The sequence below is a fragment of the Falco biarmicus genome, chromosome 8 (genome assembly GCF_023638135.1).
Source record: "Falco biarmicus isolate bFalBia1 chromosome 8, bFalBia1.pri, whole genome shotgun sequence".
Classification (NCBI taxonomy): Eukaryota; Metazoa; Chordata; class Aves; order Falconiformes; family Falconidae; genus Falco; species Falco biarmicus.
In genome coordinates, this window is record NC_079295.1 from 14,671,271 (window position 1) to 14,690,460 (window position 19,190).

The following is a 19,190-nucleotide window of genomic DNA, read 5'->3' on the forward strand; positions in this document are numbered from 1 at the left end:
ACTTTTTTACTTAATAACTACGTGTGTCTGCTTGAATAGAAAATGCTTCTGTCTCTCCTGTCCTTCCTCGAAGCGTACTTACTAAATCCCATATAAATTTAATTTCTGTCAGCACAGTTTAAATCATCTTGATAAAGTTCTGTCTCCATCAACCCCAGCACGTTAGGTCACTATCTTCCTTCCACATACATGGAGTAAATCTGTCCCTTTATAACCTGTCTACTCTGACTCCAGGAAGGGAGTGATTTCTAATTTTCATTATTCCTTGCAACGCACCTACCTTGGCAGCTGCAAAGCACATTGAAAAAGCTTCCTATGTCTTCCTTCAGGGGCACATTACACCTTCTTTTCCTTATTTCTGCTCATTCTCTTAAGAGTAGCTGGCTCTAAGCTGCATTAATTAAAATAATTTATTATAATAACTACTTATATGCTTCATTACTTGTAAAGCAACTGATTTTACTGTGTAGCTCAGCCTAGACAGAGGGTCAGGCATTTTCTACTTTGCTATCTGAGCTCCAACAATTTTAGCAATCCTTTGTCACCTTACCATGTACATATTAAAAATTAATCAAAGTAGTTAGAGAAGAAATTGATTTTAATAGACTCCTTCAGAATAACTGCCTTAAGAGTTTTACTGCCAAAGGGGTTGCAATGGGGCACTTTCCTTTTTACAGTAAGAAGGTAATTGTGTAGTTACAGTTAAATCAGGTACTTCCTCTGAGATTCACCTCGGGCCTGTTGGAGCTGTTGGAAGGTGTGCGTTTTTAAGAGTGCATTTTTAAGGAGAATATATTTCCAAAATGCACCGTAGTCTTTGAAAAGTGCTTGCAAACCTCTGACTGTGTTTAGACAGATGCTGGGATACTAGTGAAATAATCTGTGGTGCCAGGCATATTTGGAAAGAAAAGGTTTAGAAACAAAACAGAACAAATCTTTCAAGAAATGTAGTTGAATATTCAGCAGTAGAATGTTAAAGCCTTCCTTTTAAGTAGGAAACCCTAATTTTGTCTTAACATGTTGACTTGAGTTGAAATCTTGAGGTAAAGAAAAAAGATTATTGCAGTAACTTTCTTTAATTGAAGGTTAAATTAAAAGAAAGGGTTTGAAGGTTATATAAAGTTTTGTAACAGTCAGATTTCTGCTGCTGAAATTTTGTCATGATTAAAGTTGCTTTCGCCAGTTGTACAACCAAACATCCCAAATCCTGACTTAGGATCTTAACGGAGAACGGACCATTTTGTCTTCAGGTGAAATGCTTTGCCAGGTTAAGCAGGATTAGGGGACCTATGATTTAATTATGCTATTAAAAGTTTAGCCTTTGCCGTCCTGTAGTAGCGACATTTTTTTGTACCTCCCATTACAGGTAATATAAGATACTATGATTGCAAAAGCCCCTCAAAAGTCAAATGCTGATTCTGCTGTTTGATGCCAATGTGCATTCAAGGTAACACAAATTACTTCACTGAAGTAATTTCTGACAGAGAACAGAATCTGACCCCTTGTTTTAGTGGCAGCTACTGTGGTTGATAGACCTGCCATGCCTCTGCCACACAGTTGATTCGTGTGATAAGATTTTGTTCTTTTGTTCTGTTTTGCATGAGTAACAACCCTGGACTCTCCAGTCTAATCTTATCTTCCTCGTAATACTATTTTCTGCTCTGTTTTTATTTTTTGTTTGGGTTTGGTTTTTTTCTTTTTTTGGTTTTGTTTTTTTGGTTTTGTTTTGTTTTTTCCCTCTCTTTAGTAGGTGACTCTTCACAGGATGGCAAATCGGGCTCAGGAGAAAAGATCAAGAAGCGTGTGAAAACTCCGTACTCACTTAAGCGGTGGCGTCCTTCAACATGGGTCATCTCCACCGAGCCGCTGCACTGCGAGGTCAACAATAACGGCAGTGACCAGGCAGTCCACTCCAAATCCAGCACTGCTGTGTACCTTGCGGAAGGAGGCACTGCCACCACAATGGTATCTAAGGACGCAGGAGTGAACTGCCTGTGAAATACTTTAAAAGCCAACAAATGACCTTTTTTTTGCATTATTTGAAACAAACGTGCAGAAGACATTTTAAAAAAAACTGCTTTCTCCTCCTGTCAGCAACCCGTACCAAGGACTCGCTTTAAATAGATTTCAGCTATGCAGAAAATTTTTAGCTTATGCTTCCATATTTTTTTATTTTGTTTTATTTTTTGAATGTTTTTGCACTTTTATTTAGTATCGCTAAAGTTAAGTCTGTCTGTTTTGACCACGGAATATATATATGTGTATCAAGAATGTGGTCTCAAAATATTTTTTTAAAAAAGAATAACAAAAAAAAGTATTGCTGATAATCAGTTTGGACCAGTTTCTTAAGGTCACTAAGATCATAAGCAGACTATAAGACAGGTTTGACTGCAGTGGTGTCTTGTAACCATGTTTTGATTTCTGTGCACAAGGTAGTCTGTATATTTCTATGTTACAAAGTGTATTCTCTTTTGAACCCCTCGTTTTTCTTGTGTCATGTTGAAATGTGCAATAGTCTATAGTTCACAGTATGCTTTATTGAAAAGTGTGTTTCTAAAACTGCCACGTTCCCCGTTTTGTATTTGTTAATTTTTCCCTGACAGTTGAGCAGTCAGCTAGTCATGACAGTGAACTTTGCACACCATAGCCAGCTTGAAGCTGCCTATATCACATTGTGCTCTGAGGTGACAACGCATGAATTTTCCCCAACTTGAAAGGGCTTTTAAAAAGGAACAAAAAAAAAAAAAAAATCCGAGCTCAATACACTTCCTTTGATCCTTCCAAATCAAAATGTGTTTCCTTTATAGTAGTAGATGCTAGCCTGTGAAGTTCTGAATAACAAAACGTTGAACAAATGTAAGAAAACCATGTCAGATGGTTTTTTCCTTTTTATTTTCTGTGCAGTTTTACCCCCTGTATTTATGTAAAGGCTTATTTAGATCACTAATGATGTACTTTGAAAAATACGTTTTATTCAGAAATCTTAATAACTGTCATACTTAAAAGCTCTAGTTAAGACAGGTTGCGAACGTGTTCTCTTTACACAGAGGAAGAATCATGAATCTTACTTGGTACAAAACAGTTTTGTGATGAGTTGCAAATTTGTCCTGATTTACCTCCTTACAGAGAGTCTAGGGTAAAATCAGCCTGATTACTTAAGCAGGTAGGTGCATCCTAATTGTCTGTTGTTGCTGGGTTGAGGTGAAACTTGTTCTCCCTTCAGAGTTTTTAGAGCCTCTCATTCATCTTTTTAAAATTTACTGCATGCTTTTAAAATTCATGGTTATAAGTGTTTGCAGGGGAGGGTTGGGGTTTTTTCCCTCTGCTTAGACCCTTCTTTCAGTTTGTATGTACATTGATTTTAGGTGTCAGTGGACATGAATGTAATACCTATTGAGTGAGATAAATCGGTTTTTCACCATCTCAAGTAAACCCTACCTTTTTTTAGAATTATTGTTTTTACTGTTTACTCAAAGGAAATTAATTTTCTTATTGGTCAGGACCTGCTTCCACGTAATAAATACCCTTCCCCCTGAGAAGTATTCTTTCTGATTGAAAACACTTCAGTAAAAACTATTGAGATAAACAAGATATAACACATGTCTGTCTTTGGTACTGAGTAAAGTTTTATCACTTTATCTGAAAACTGATGATGTTCAAAGAAAGAAAATCTATTCAGCCAGCCTGCCAAACTCCTGTGGCAGGATACTGGCAGCAAACAATTGTCTCCCCCAGCCTGTCTCCTTTCAGCTGACTGAAACAGATGCTCTGTGCTTTCAAGCTCATTTGTTTCCTTGCTGTTACATTATTTCCTCCCCGCACCTCAAGGTAAACTTTGCCAGCCCTGTTTGTCTATATCTGGTGATACAACTCGCGTAATACATGCCTTGCTACATCTGATTCGTGCTGTTTCCCAAACTCCCTTGTTTATGCTTGATTGCTATGGTTTTCTCTTGTAATGCTTCTTAATGTTTCTTAGATTCTCCTAGATATCTCCAAGAGATAACTTTAAAAATCCAGACTTCGATTAAGTGTAGTTGTAGAAATACAAGCCAGGAGACACAGTCTGGGCTTCCTGTGTTCTTCAAGCACCAGTTCAAGTAGCACCTTCCGCCTCTGAGGCATAATTGTGTTATCTGCCCATATAAATACACAGTTATATCTCCCCTCTTCAAAAATACTGCCTTTCTCTGGTTTTACTTCTAATTCACTCTCTGGCTTCCCATCTGCTCCAATCTCGCATCCCAGATGTTGAAAACCTGCCAGTTGCTCAGCTGGGTTTCAAGACCTGAATCAGAATTTTTGGCATTCTGTTCATAATGCTGGCTGGGGTTTCCTTCTCTTTTGGCCTTCTTTGAGTCTCCATTTGAAATACGGTATGCTGTTTTGTGATCGTCGCTTTATCATGCATATTGAAGATTCTTCACTCCTTTCCCAATGACTTTTTCCTTTGCCTTGCATGTATCATCATCAGCATTTCAGAATATGGGCTGAAAAGCGTATTTAGGACACTCTTATCTAACTTGAAACACTCTGGGGAGAGAAAAGTTATTTGCTCTGGCTGCTGCTTCTTTCTGCTAAGACAGATTTGTACCAGTCTTCTAGCCTTTCTTTCAGGCCGATCCTTTGTAAGAAATCCAAGGTTTTTATGCTCGATGCAATCAAAATCATTATAATACCAGATGAAAATGTTCTTCTACAGTTTTCCTTAAACATCCTTAAAGTAAACCTAATGGTTTCTTTTCCTTTATCTGTTTCTGTCTCTTGCTGGAGGGCTTTTGGGATGAATTATTAGTGGTAGAAAGTACTGGCTTTGTAATCTACCGTGGATAAATAGAATTTGTAACATGATAAAAATATGTACTTTATTGGAAAATACCGTATAGATTGAATAGAGAAAAAATATTTATTTGTAAAGTTCAGTCAAAACAAACTCTTGAGCAGGTACCACAATATTGTAATTGTAAACCTACTGTAAAACAGCTAGATGAGATCAGATTAGCAGTTTGGTTTTAATGCTTAAATTAGTAATGCCCCTTTTTTGCTCACAGCACATAATCCAATCTCCACAGAATACTTTCTCTGTAAATTAAATGATACTTTATTTTATCTTATACCATGGGGAGTCATCCTTAACCAAACAAAATACATGTAAGAGAGAGAATTCTACAGATCGGTCTCATGCATAGTTGATAAATGTACTATAATCAGGGGAGACAAACGTGTTTTATTTCTTTGTGGGTTTGTTTTCTTTTGGTTTGGTTTTGGAGGGGTTTTTTTAAGAAGAAAGGATAATGATAAAAGTTGATAATTTTCTATCAATTTCTCATGTATATTGCAGGCAAGATAAATATAGCAAAATGAAAATAGAATGATAGTGTAAATACCTATGAATTGTGCCGCTGTCAAATAGGCAACAGTAGAATATTTGCTATGGTAATTTATAATGTATAATTCAAGTAAAATTTTAGAGCAAACATTTGTGATGTTTGTATATATAAGCCAAAATCCAAAATCTTACTGGTTTTAGAAATCATGTGCTAATAGAAGCAGAAGAGTTGCTTAGGTTAATGCATTGTCTTTTTCTGTTTCCTATAGTAGAGATGCTCACCAACATAACGTGATTTTCAGAATGTGAATTCTAACCATTTGAACATGCCTCATAGTCAGATGTATTTTCTTCTGAAATTGGTATTTACAAATCGGATTATCTGCAACACTTACCCTGAATTTACTTATAATGCTTTATAGCTTCATGTGCTAAACAATTAGTTTTAAAAATTCCTTTCTTGAAACTCTAGGATGCTCTTAAATTGCACAGCTAAAGATAAAGGAATTCCTCATTTAAAAGAAAACCTATCGACATTGTCATCATTAGAATATTCTCAGAAACAAAGCGTGTTTCTGTTTGTATTTTGCTTTCTTACTGCTGTTCATTTGTGTCTTGTTTCCATGTAGAAAATTACCTAATTTTAAAAAGCAAGACAGTTTCTTTTTTTTTTTCAGTGGACTGGGGACAAAAAAAATGCAAGATGGTTGCTGGCCGGTTTCAGGAACCAACCAACCATCCTACCAAAAAAACCCTCCTTATAAATATGTTCAGAAAGTACTTATCTTCCCATCTGTCAGCTTTCTCTAAAAGAAATCTTTAATCCTACCTGCCTCAGAAAGGAGAATAAGGAAGTTCTGTATTTGTATGGAATAGATTACTGGGCCAAGTTTAATAATAATGAAATTGCTACTTAAAAAATACATATGTACACATTGTATATGCCATAGTTTGTGTTCAGTGATTTTGCTCCAACGATACTCCTTTTTTAAATGTTAAAAAAATAATAGTCCGCTAATGTAACATTACTAAGCCTATGTTCAGATTATAATTTTCTTTCATTAAAAGTATTCAAAAGATCATAGCCATTCTGCTATTGAAACATTATTATGGAAAGTTCCAGCCTAATTAGGGAGAATTTAAAAACTCACATATTTAGTTCATACAGGAGAAATTCATTATGCTGTAATTTTTACTTGTGTAAAAATGATGGCAGTTCCCATTGCTGAAAGTGGCTGTTTTTAAGTCATAAAAATAATAATTGCCAAGCACAGTAGCATATACGTGACCTGGTGTCTGATTGGAAAATTTGGAGCAGCTTATCAAAGAAAATTGAAATAGAATTGATTAGTCTGTGAAAGTTAATAGACTGGACGACTTAGTATTTTGCATAAATTTGGATTATTCACATTTTTCTGTCTGGTCTCCCACTATCCGTTTTAACAGATAAATATATTAACCTCCATTTTTAATATGCTTATTATTTTTTTGTTCAACTTCTTCAGTGAAAAAGCTATACATATTGCAGTGATGCCAAATGTATATTTTTTTAATGTAAATTCTGTATGTATTTAGATGCATATGTGTGTTGTGCATAAATTCCAGGATAAAATTCTGTGAGTTACAGCATCAGACGGTAGCACTGGTAGCAAGTATAAGGTTCTTTTTCATATGCCATTTTAAGTTGTCTTCAGTGCATCACAGTAAGATTGGGATCAGTTTGTGACAGTCCGGTAGCACACGATCTCTCATGACAGATTTGTTCCTGATTGCTCAGATGGAATGGATTTACGAAAAAGAGAGAGAAAGCTGGGGGGATGCACGTGACAAACTTTACTGAAGCTGAGCAATTTACGGTACCTCTTTTAAACATCAAAAAAATAACCCAAAGTACTTAATAAACGGTGATTTTTACAAGGCTTTTTTGCGTAGTAGCTGTAGTTAACGTGTGTGGTTGCCATTTAAACGTAGTATTTTAGTCCATTAAATCCAATTACATTTTAGGCTTCTATCTTGTCATATAAAACTGTAGCTGTAGAAATACATCCCTTTTTGGATCCCACCTCCCACCCCACCCAAGTAGGCTCAGTTTTGATGTGAAATAGTAACAAGTCAGATTGCTCATTTTGAGGTTTCTTCTGTACTGACTAAAATGGGTAGCAGAACTTCCACTTCTGATATAACAGATTTAAGCGCTTCCGCAGATCGAAGTGGGAGTTGTGAAATCAGCATCCCATCGGCTGGCGCTTGGGCGAGCTGCCGCTGCAGTCAGAGGAGTCTGCCACTGGTTATGGGCACAGGAGGGCTGGGTTCCGCCAGCAGTGGTTTGAAAAACTTCTTGGGAGGATTAGCCCTTGGGAATGCTAAGGTGGGATGCGGGACCACCAGTGAACCCTGGCTGCTAACGCGCCAAGGTGTTAGCTGATGTCCGGGCTGTCCGGCGGGTCAGTGCCAGTGCGTGTTGAGAGGGTGGAACTGCACCAGTGGGAGCAGAAAGTTTCAAGATACAGACTCATTTACACCAAAGCCCTTTAGTGTTGATCTGGACTTTGTGCAGGTCCAATTTAGTGGCCGCTGTGGTGTGTTACTAATACCAATTATTTTTTATGGCAGTTTCTATATTATTTCGCTGTGGTTTAATATACATAACGTGCGTAACGAGCAGGAACTAGGCAGAGTTACGTTAGGTTATAACGTATTGTCAGATACTTCTAAAAGCCTACTGATCAACAGTCGTGTACATTTGCAAGTCATTCAGTTGGTTAACTTTAGTGCATACATCCTGCTTCAACAAGCGCAGTAACTAGCATAGTAAGGAAGGATTTCTTCAAAGTTCTTGCAGGCTTCTGCAGGTATGTCACATGTGCATACATCCATCGGGGCATAGCATCTTGCCTGGTAACTATTCTAAAGCAGAAATAATTAGCCTCTATAACTCCCTAGTTTTAAGGTCTCCCAAAAGTCAATTTTTGTAGCCCATTCTCTTGTTTTTAAGACAGAGCAAAAATGTGTGTGGTTTATTTCTAGAGCACTTGATTCACTTTTTTTTGTGCTTCAGAACTGTATCATGAAGTATCACACTTCAATCTTGTTTATTCAAAAGTAAAGAAAGTAGTTAATGTTTCTGTAGTTTGTAAAACAAGTCACAAGAACAAAGAAACAGGCAAGCCCAAGTTATAGCTGACTTTTGTTTGTAACTTTTGAATTTCCTAATTGGTGACTCTTCTCTTTCTTTCACACTGTTGAAATGTATTTAAAACAGTTTGTATGTAATGTTTCTTGTCTGCTTTTTGTCTCTAGAGGAAAAGTGTGCTCTATTCACATTTATATAAGCTGGAATCATATTTTACAATCACTGTTGATTATTTTCCCCCCAAGTGCAGTATAAGAGGAAAATGAACGTGGCAAAGACTGATTTCTAGGGTTTGGTCTTCTGTAGAAGCTGAAATAAGGAGATGTGAAACTGCCATTTTCCTTACGAAAGACTGTAAAGACAGCATTACATTACTTTCTGAGCGAGCTTTTCTGGGGAAGAGGGGGAGAAACCCTAGAATATGGAGTCTCATCAGAACCCTTTTGTTAACGGGTATTTTTGATTTTTCTGTCAAATGACTGAGGAAATATCATGTATGAATTTATAAATAATTGCTTTCAGTTATTTCTTTTGTATAAGCTGCCCAATACCCTTGCTATGCTGTATAAGTTGTGTTTCATGGAACAGTGTGAGTATGAAATAAAAAGCTAATTTTTGTTTTTTAATCATCTGTGGATGCCACTATGAAAGCTGACATTGTTAAAGCCACTACAGAGTTTTCTATGAATACTTGTAAGAATTGCTTTGTTATATATAAACCTAAATAAAGAGATTGTATTGATACAGAGACATTGGATAAGAACATTTAAAAGGCTATTCTTTAGCTCTAAAAGAAAAGGCTTGCTGTAAAATGGTGCATTATTCCATTTATTAAAGATCATATTAATGACAAAAAGCATGGTCTTTTGTGGGTTTTTCATGGGGTTATTGTCTACGAGTAATAAGACATGCTCGCAGGAGTGAGAGGAAAACAAGCTCCTGCTGCAGCTGTGTTTTGTTAAGGGATAAGGAACTGCTTCGTAACAGAGGGCTGCGTGGGACTTGCAGGCACCTGAGGCATGTGGCAGATGGCACACGGCAGCGTCACCAGGTAGAAGTGTGAGATAACTGGGGCTCGTCCCTGCGCATCAATGCGGTGCCTCTGCTTGCGTTTTGCCCATTCTCACCGGGCAGCGGGTGGGGTGCTGGTGTTGGCAGCTAAACACAGTTTTGTAGGCATTTCAGAGCAGCAGGCCTTACAGGTGGCTTCTTGTCACACCTTGTCTGCCTGCTAAGTGCTTAAATGCAGAAAAACGAAGAGGGAAAAGGAAAAAACAACAAAACAAAAAAGAAGACAAGATAAAAAGGTGTTAAAATTCCTCCTATTTTGGTTGGGCTGCACTTGGCTAGAAGTCAAGGCTGGGGGCAACCAGGCATGTGGGGAGGGGAACACAGCAAGCAACAACCTCTGTAGGTGGGAAAAGAATTAAAATAACGGCTCCCTGTCCTTCCCACACGAACTATTGCACTCCTTCCCCTCCCCGTGAGGAGGCAATGTCAGGGCATGCTCGCAGGCAGGAGCTTTCCCAGCCCAGAGCGGCTGTCCTCTCCGACAGAACCAGAAGAGATGGTTGAAGTCAGTAGCAGAACCGTGCAGGTGTCCCCCGCTGACGGGCCTGAGCCAGGAGCTGGCTGCTGTGCCTCCTGCAGGGAACGTGCTGGGAAGAGGCGGCTCTTAGCTTCACCACAGCCTCCTTTGTTTTGCTTCCTGGTGTTTTTCAGCTCCTGATGCAAGACCTTCGTTTTGAAGGAGTTGTCTGGGATTTGTTACTTTGCAATGAAGAGCTCTTCCACTGCTTTCCCTTCTTCCAATCATGCTTGTGAGGCACTTCAAGCTGAGCCATTACCTGGAATCGCTGCCACACAAACGGTAGCTACACTCTGCCTGTACGCAGGTGATGCCGTTCACTTGACCTCATCTTTTTATCTCCAGTGTGACCGTTCCTAAGCGTGAGGGAGTTGGTGCCCCACAGCCAGATTGCCGCTAAGGCAGGCAGCAGGGTGCCGGGCTGTCGGATGTGGATGCTTGTCCGTGTGGAGAACAAAGGGAAACGCATGCAAAATGGTCCCGAGAACTGAGTATCACCCCCACTAAGTCACCTTCCTGACCAGAAGGAAACTATTAAGTCTTCCCTTTAAACAGGAAACAAGCCCCACCTCTCCCTCCCTTTCCAGCCATGCAAAGCTAGCTGGGCTCTGGGGCAGCCCCTCTGCCATGTGGAGGGGACTCGGGTCTCCTCGGTTCTCCTTCTGGAGCTCAGAAGAAGGGCACTGCCACCACCCTGCAAGCTCACTTGAGCAACAGCCGCCACAGCTGCCACAGCTTTGAGGCAGCCTTACACAAAGCGCTACGAAACTCAGCTTAGTGCCACGTCACCGGAGCAGTGAGCCCCTTTTCCTTTGGTTCCACTCCCAGCGTCCCTGGGTTTGCCTTGGCCTCGGGAAGGGGTTCCACATCAGCACCAGCTCCACAGCATGAGCATCCCAGACCCCACAGTGCTTGTGTGTCAACACGCACCTTGCACCTTAGAGCACTGTACTGTGGGACTCCGCTGGCTCCAGCGCTTCCCATCACACACAGATGGGTGGGACCCATCCTCCACCCTGGTTGCTTCATTGTTTGTATCTCTTCTCCATACTTAATTCTTGTTATTTTTCTCTACCCACAGTGAGGATTTTTGCAAGCAAATGAAGTGGTGCCAGTCTTACACCTCTGTAGCCAAAGAACTACCTCCAAAATGCAAAGGAAGGAGGCAGACTGAGGAGCTGCATCTCTTGTTCTCATAGATCAGGAGGCAGCAACACAGCGAGGCCAGCAGCGTGCGGCTGAGCGTGTGGCTGAGCACCTGCCTGCGCGGCAAATCACCCCGGTCCCACAAACGAACCTAGAAAGCCCTGGCTGCAGGGGGGGACGGTGGCGAGCCCTGCTTCCCCTGTGAGCAGGAGGCAGACTCCGTGTTCCAGGCTGGATTTGCAGCTGCCTTGCGGGTTTCTGCCTTTAGAAAAGGATTAGGAGTTGAGGGCCGTTGCTACAAGGAGAAGGTCCCTCCCCGAAGGAGAGCGCTCTGCTTACTGGCAGTGGCTTGCTGTCAGCTCAAGACGGCTGAGCAATACGGCCCACAGGAGACAGAGGCTGGCCGGCCAGGTCTTATTACCTGCGTGTGGGGCTCTAAGGACAATCCTACAAAGCTCTTTGTATCCAGAGGCCTCAATGACATTGGGGGGAGCCTGAGACCTCTCAAGCCTTCCCAGAAATGGCTCCAAGAAAGCTGGGTTTCTCCTGAGGTTGTAGCCTAGTCAGGGAGGGTCAGGAGGCTCCAGGGACGCCAGGAGCTCTGAGAACCTCATGAAGCTCTGGCTTCCCTGGGACACAACAGTCCAGTTCCCCACTGCCCTGCTGGCCATCCTGCCTCTGGAGTGGGGCAGAGAGGGTGGTGGCAGCACTGCAGCAAGATGGGGAGGGATGCTGACCTGATCCATGCGGAAATAACAAGAGTTCCTGCATGCCCTTTCCTCCATCGCTAGTGCCCTGGATGGAGGGGCTGCTGCCACCAAGAAAGGCTGGCGGGCAGCTGTGACAGAAGGAGATGTTCCCTCTCCGGCAATCACCACTCCTTGCCGACAGCAAAAGCAGCCAAGTCCTGCCCTACCCCGGCAGGTGTGGCTGAGTCTTATTCCCAGGGCATCCGAGAAGCCTTGACTGAGCTCTGCAATAACAAAATGTAACTGGTGAATTTTACTGATATATTTTTTACTGGGTGCGTGAGCTATGCAGGCTTAAGCAATAGTCTCCTCATAGATTTCCTTGTGTGACCTCATATACTCACCTCAGCCAGCTCTTTCCTGCAGAAATAACAGCCACTTTTATTCAGCTTTTGCTTTGCTAAATGGGAAATGAACGTAAAACAACAATAATTATACTCCCCTTTGTTCCAGAGCAGTGATGCAGCTGCAGAATGTACTTTGTGGAACGCAGCCACGTCAGTCTTCCATTTGTTTCCATTCAGGGTTTTTTTCCCCATTTACTTCTTGCTAATTCTGATGTTATGGAAATTCTCCACGTGCAGGAGATTATAGACATCTGCTCGCTGCCATGACCCAAGGCACGTTCTATTGGATAAGAAGGTTAATTTTCCACAGGCAGGAAAACTTGACTATACCAAAATGTTTGTATCTGTATAAATTCAGCTTTTCACGTTAGCCTGAAAGGTTGTCATTCTCCATCCAACAAGAAGTTGAAACATTTTGATTCCTAGAATTTAAATGCACTTGGGTCTTCTGCTTTTATGTCAGGGGATCTTCTTCTTTCGTCTCTCAGTACCATAGGGAAAGTCTGTGAGAAATCCACAAATGGTGATCTGAGCCAAAGTCATGCTTTGGGGATCACTCATCCCTCTTTTACAAAAACAACTAATAACGCTGCCTGAGGACAGCTGGTCTGTGGAAGATGATTAAGGAAAGCAAGTCAGAGCGTCTGAGCAAACAGCATTTCTAGATGGGGCTCGCATGGGCACTGGAAAAATGTTAAGGATGCAAATGTTGAGAAAGGTTGGAAACACCTGACCCAGGCACATTTCAAGTCCTGATGGGAAGGACAGGAGCCTCCCAAGACCCTCTATCATGGTCCAAGTGCCTTTTGAGAATGAGGACGTATGCCCAGTACAGAGTAGGCATGGTTTGGGCAGAAGATGGGCAAAAGCCAGCAGGCAGTGTCTCAAGTGCACGAGGTGGATTTGAGGAAGGGGAAAGAACATGGAGGAAGGATAGAGATATTTGTTTCAGGAGTCAGCAACACAGCAGGAAAGCATTTGTCTTTGGCCCTATTTCTTTGTTCTTGCCAAGTGCTAATAGGAAAGGATAGCACAGGGCATTGTGATAAAGAGGGTACAGGGGTTGTGCAGCTCATTCTATTAGCATCACTGCTTGCAACAGGCCTGCAAGCAGCTCCTAGGAATGGTACAGGCTTTTCCGCTTTCCCCTATTGCTTAGTGTAGCCTTTGTTTGTGAGAAGTTCGCACCACAGGCCATCAGAATTCCTAATCAGAATGACCAGAAATACGGTTTTCATACAGTACTTTCATGTGCATGCAACTGTGTGCAGAAGTGAGGTTAGTTTGTGCTCTGTTCCTGGTTTTGTTACTGACAGTTTCAGTAACTGGTATTTTACCAGTCTGCCATAATGAAATTATACATGTTTTCTCCATCTCTTTTCTCCCTTTCTCCCTCTTTCTCCCCCTCCCCCTTTCCTCTTACTGGAAAGGTAATAATTGAGCCCTGCAGATACATTGTGAAGAGTAACTTCCGGCACCTTCAGGTCTCTGGATTAGTTAAAAAATCAGATCTGACACAACTCATTGCAGCAAGCTGTAGGTCTGACCCTAGCCCAAGCAGTAGCCACTGCTGCACACTCAGTTCTACTGCCGCAGCCAGGGCACGTATGTGTGGCTGGAGAATCTCCTGCAGGAGAGAGGCCTTGCTGGATCTGTCCTGAGGTGGAAAGAATTCACTGGGAGCCTGCATTTCTGTTGCCATGCCAAGGATTTTCTTGGACCATTACATTTCTGAATCAGGCCTCAGAAACAGCTGGTTTAAAATCACTGTTAAGCAGGCTAATTTTATTTACTGTTTGCTTCTGGAAAACCAGAACGCAGGTCAGTCATGTGTTTGAGCTTTACTCTGTGATCGTGAGGGGTAGAAATGTGCTTGTAAAGCACAGGCAAGCAGCAGTTCCCACCCGCTTACATAGGCCATGAACTGAGATCGCAAGCGAGACGTGAGGTATTTGCAGGCAGAAGCAAGCAGCAGCATGAGAAGGGCTCGATTTGGGCACCGTTAGCCACAGCAGCCAGCCACGGGAGATACCACAGGTCCTCCTGCTGCAAACCAGCAGTGGAAGCAGGAGGAAGGGCAGGTGGGTTCCTGGGCTACCCCTGGTGGGATGCCAGCTGGGGGGCCTCTGGCTCCGTGCTGGTGTGTGGCAGAGCTCAGCTCTTGCACGTTGGGTTTTTCCTCGGCACGCAGGCAGCAGGCCGGTGTGCTCTGCCGGGGAGGCAGGAGGGTGGCCGTCCTGCTGTGCTTCCCCGGCAGCAGAAGGGTCTCTGCGAGCTGCAGGCACGGTGGGGGAAGCCAGGCGACACACGGGTCAGGTGGGCGCATCAGCTGCTTTGGGCAGGCTGCTGGGGCGTCTGTAGATGGACACCAAGCAGACCTAGTCCGAGGATTTACTGGTCCCTGCCCCAAGGACCAGAGACAAGCTGCAGGCTGGCCGCTGTGAAGGGTCACCCAGCCGTGCCAGCCGTGCTCCTGCCGCAGCCAGCCCGACCCCTGCCTGAGCGCGGGAGCAGGCTCCGGCTGCTGACAGCAGCAGGGATTGGGACCCAGCTGCGCTTTCTTCATCTCCTCACAGATGATGTCCTCTCTGTGACGCTCTCCAGGCGGCGAGGCCAGGCCAAATGCCACGTGCAATGCATGAGGGCAGGACGGGACAGTGGAGGCAAAACCGATGTCTGGCTGAGGTGTAACCAGACGAGCTAAAAGCCCCGCTGCCTCCCGTGGCTGCATGCAGGGAGGATTCACAACACTGCTTGATCCATTCTTTCTAAGTAGGTGTTTTCCCAAATGAGAGAATCCCATGCTTCCACCTCATCACACACCCGGCTGAAGTCAATCAGCTACAGGGCTAGTATATGTATGTGGAGAGAGAGGCAAAACCATTTTCTTGCTGCCTCTCAGTGCATGGATAAGCCATGCCAACACACTCTTCACAATCCCTTTAGCTTTTCTAATTGTTATAAAAACAAACAGAAGCAAAATAAGATTGTAGGCCTCAATCGGGAGTGAACTTTCTGCTCTCTGAAGTGAAGAGTGTCTGTAGTTCTATGCCTATTCATCACGAACACGGGATGTTTATCATCCTACAATACGGCCGTAAAATCTGTTATTGAAATATTGTCATTTGTCAAATTAATTACATCAACAATTCAAATAAATATTTTACAGTATATAGTTCCATTATACTCACAGTACAGAAACTGTGCCGGTGGTCTGTAGGAGCAATCAGTGTCTAATGCTTGTAAACCAAGTGTTTCCTTCTATACTTTGTACGCATTCTTCTGCCCTGAGACTAGAAATACAGTGACATGTTAATCTCTATATACAGCACAAATACAGACAAATCTCTGTGTTGTATTTGCAAGTTCTGTAAATACATACTAAAAATATTAAGTTTTTTTAAGATAATTTAAAAGGAAAACTACTTGCTTTCTAAAAGGAAGGAAATTTTCATTGTGGAAGGGGAGGAATGACGTGCAAATAATCATTTAGCACCTTTCTTGCAGGATACCTGGAGGAGATTAAACTGTCTTGCTTACATGAAGCAGGCCACTTCTCTCGGTGTTACGGAAACCAAAGAGTCAGAAATGTGCTGGACAATATGCCTTTTCTGCTGCTCACTGCGCTCCCTCAGCAGAGCCCAGGAACAGTTGCGGTCACCCTCAGCTGGTGGGAACTCCTGGCGAGCCGAGCTTGGCTCCAGTCACCATCCTCCTGCAGCAGCCGGGCACTCACGACCAGGGTATTGCTTAGTGTTGCTGCTGTCATTTAACATGTTGTCAGAAAGTTGATCTGTGTGCCTGTAAAACACAGGTTGCATGTAGGTGCACTTCGCACTGGCTTCTAAAGAAATTAACTTCACACTTCTCCCGGGTAATGATGTGCGCCATGACCACGCAGTGGAAACATCTCTCAAGCCTGCAGTTAAGTGTAGCACTGAGGAACTGGGTCTGTTTGTCAAAAATGTGTTATCTTAACACCAGTGAGGCACTGAAGCCTCAGGATGTTATTTATATGACAACTTTTCGTAAAGATTGTACTTCATAAAATGTGGCAGGAACGCATTTTGCTTGAAGTTGTCTTTTGCTTATTGCATGTAGTTTGATTTATGTCCAAGGTCCCATCTGTTGTTTTTTATTGTTTTAATCTTAATACCTTATTTCAATCTGCTTGCCTCCTCAAATCCCCCCAGATATTCTGGAATATTAATTAGGATCTTACAGGGTTTGTGTGAAGCAAATTCTATTATATTTGTCCTGTTTTTAATTTTTTTTCCTCCTGTTGATGTTGAACACCCACATGAACAAGCAAAACAAACTCACTCTGCAGGGAAGAGATGAGAAATGCAATGAAATATCCTGGGGCATAATCTAATGTTTAGATTAAACACTCAGAATCTTTAGTCTTTCAACCTTCAATATGGCTTGCATCAACTGTAGGTAGAAAAACAATTTCAGGCAGTAGATTGCTCCTTTAAATGTGCTGTTTTGCATTAATTTAATTTTGGAGTAAGAACATAGCTGAAGCTACTTGGAGCACAATCATTTTCTGTAATGTTCGCTATGATTAGTATTATTTTTAACAGTACGTTTTTCATATATATTACCATGAGCAGTGGGTGATTCTACTCATAAACTTTCAGTCCTTCGTACAACAAAACTCCCTGAGTATTAGCTGTTTTCATAGCCACACAGAGGGATTTGGGCCTATGAACTTAAACCTCTGACCCTTGTTTCTCTGCTTTTCATTTATGGTTACTATTTTGACCACCTCCCTGACTTGTTTACGTCCCTATTTTTAGTAGGTTGCAAATTTGTTAGTGCAGCTCTGTGTGTTTTATCAGTCTGCCTTTGAGGGCACTCTTGATATGCTTCCAGCACTTGGACTGATGTGTTTGTACCTGCAGCTTTTACTACACACCGTATTTTAAGAACGCACCAGCACCTTGCACATGAGGGGACGCCTGCAATACCTAGATTTACTCTCCCCACAGTGAGTACAAAGCAGCACAAAGTGTGCATCACCCCCGGGGTGTCACTTCAGCACGGGATGTGAGCACACTGGGACCTGCTCAGCTCCTGCAGGCCAACGGGCCGGTTAACCTACCAGGCAGAGAGGAGCTGGAGACGAGCGATCAATGGATCCTTGCACCGTGTGTATGTGGGATCACACGCGACTCCAGTGAGTTTGGAGTCACTAAAGTGACTGAGGTCACTAAAATGCTGGTTCAGGCGATACTGATAGAAGGCTCACAGCCTTTGTGGCGAGTTTCATTCCTACTTTTTGGATCACTGTTGGCACCAGCACATTAGGTATTATGATCAGAGTAAGGGCGTAATGTATGTGAAGAAACCCCAGCCTAAAGGTTGCATGTGAAATGTGGAAATGAGTTCAGAGTTGGCCTGGGCAGCGTTTGACAACGTCTGAAGGCAATAAGGAGTTCAACAGCTGAAACAAAACCCAGAGCTTGCAGGGTGGGTGTGCATGTGTGAATTACAAGGAGAGTCTGGGGGTGATCAGGATCCAAGTTATTTGGGGCTGGGGTTTTGGTTTGGGTTTGTTTGAGTAATTAAAAAAAAAGTTTCAAAACTATTTTCAAGTAACTCATAATCCTGCTGTAGTTGCTTCCATTATTTCCATAAGGTGTAGGAGTAAGATCCTGTTGTAACACATTTGTTACAGTTTAAACAAATTAATGTATGAAGTACATGGTGTTTGATTAGGTCTCAGTACATGACTTTACATGTTGAACTTTCATGTCTAATGCTGGTAAAGCAATAAAACTGCTTTAGAGTTGTACAGTATACATATGAGCAGTGTACATAAACACGTTGCTTTATATTCTCCTAACAACTGCGTGGAGCAGTGGCATTTCTACAGTGCCCAACAATGTGGGAAGTACTCTAATTGTCACAGATATCTTCTGCATTCAAAAATCGTGACTTGGCTCTGTAATATGCATCATGCAAATAAACATGAATCAATACCTTTAATTTTTGGCCTCTTCAAAACAGCAGCAGGAATTAGAATGACTTAAAAATTTCTTTGTGGCATGTTGCTTCCAAACAACCCCAGTATTTCTGGGGAGGATAAACTGTCCAAGGGATGAAAGCCTGCTGAGCAACCATACTGGCACTGGCAGTGGGTGCTGTCACAGCAGGAATGACTGCAAAGGGGATTGCATCTTCTGCTTTTGACTGAAAACTGCAGCAAAGAAGTGAAATAAATGCTGCATAGGTTAACCTGTTTTAGGATAACTGTGCACTGTCCGGGGCTGCTGTCATGGTGTAACCCAGCAGGCAGCTAAATACCATGGAGCTGCTCGCTCACTCCCCTCCCCCTCACAGCAGGATGGGGGAGAAAATCGGAAGGAAAAAAAAGTTAAATTAGTGGTTGAGATAAAGACTGTTTAATAGGACTGAAAAGGAAGGGAACATAATAACAACAACAACAACAGAATTAGGATACACAAAACAAGTGATGTACAAGGCAGTTTCTCATCACCTGCCAACCAATGCCCAGCCAGTTTTCCCTTCATTTATATACCAAGCATGATGTCATATGGTATAGAATATCCCTTTGGCCAGTTTGGGTCAGCTGCCCTGGCTGTGTTCCGTCCCAGCTTCTTGTGCCCCCCCAGCCTGCTCGCTGGTGGGGTGGTGTGAGAAGCTGAAAAGCCCCTGACTTGGTGTAAACACTGCTTAGCAACAACTGAAACATCAGCGTGTTATCAACATTACTCTGATTCTAAATCCCAAATACAGCACTGTGCCAGCTGCTAGGAAGAAAATTTAACTCTATCCCTGCCAAAACCAGGACAATATCTACCCCTTATTCTATACCATTTATGTCGTGCCCAGGTTCCACACTTTCCAATACATCCCAGTTAATCACCAC

The 19,190-nt window shown here is 42.5% G+C and overlaps 1 protein-coding gene across 4 annotated transcripts in view; it reads left to right on the forward strand.

Annotated features, from left to right (window-relative positions):
- The window catches only part of BMPR2 (bone morphogenetic protein receptor type 2), a 109,628-nt gene extending 100,310 nt beyond the window's left edge, over positions 1-9,318 (forward strand). Inside the window, exons 13-14 of one of the 4 annotated variants that reach the window (XM_056348492.1) lie at positions 1,367-1,447; positions 1,748-1,875. In XM_056348492.1, coding sequence (XP_056204467.1) covers positions 1,367-1,416 — 50 coding nt within the window. In that variant the 3' untranslated portion in view covers positions 1,417-1,447; positions 1,748-1,875. Of the gene's footprint in view, positions 1-1,366 lie in introns of all 4 variants that reach the window. The other 3 variants (XM_056348490.1, XM_056348493.1, XM_056348491.1) reach the window with 3 other exon arrangements.
- Positions 9,319-19,190: the final 9,872 nt, after the last annotated feature.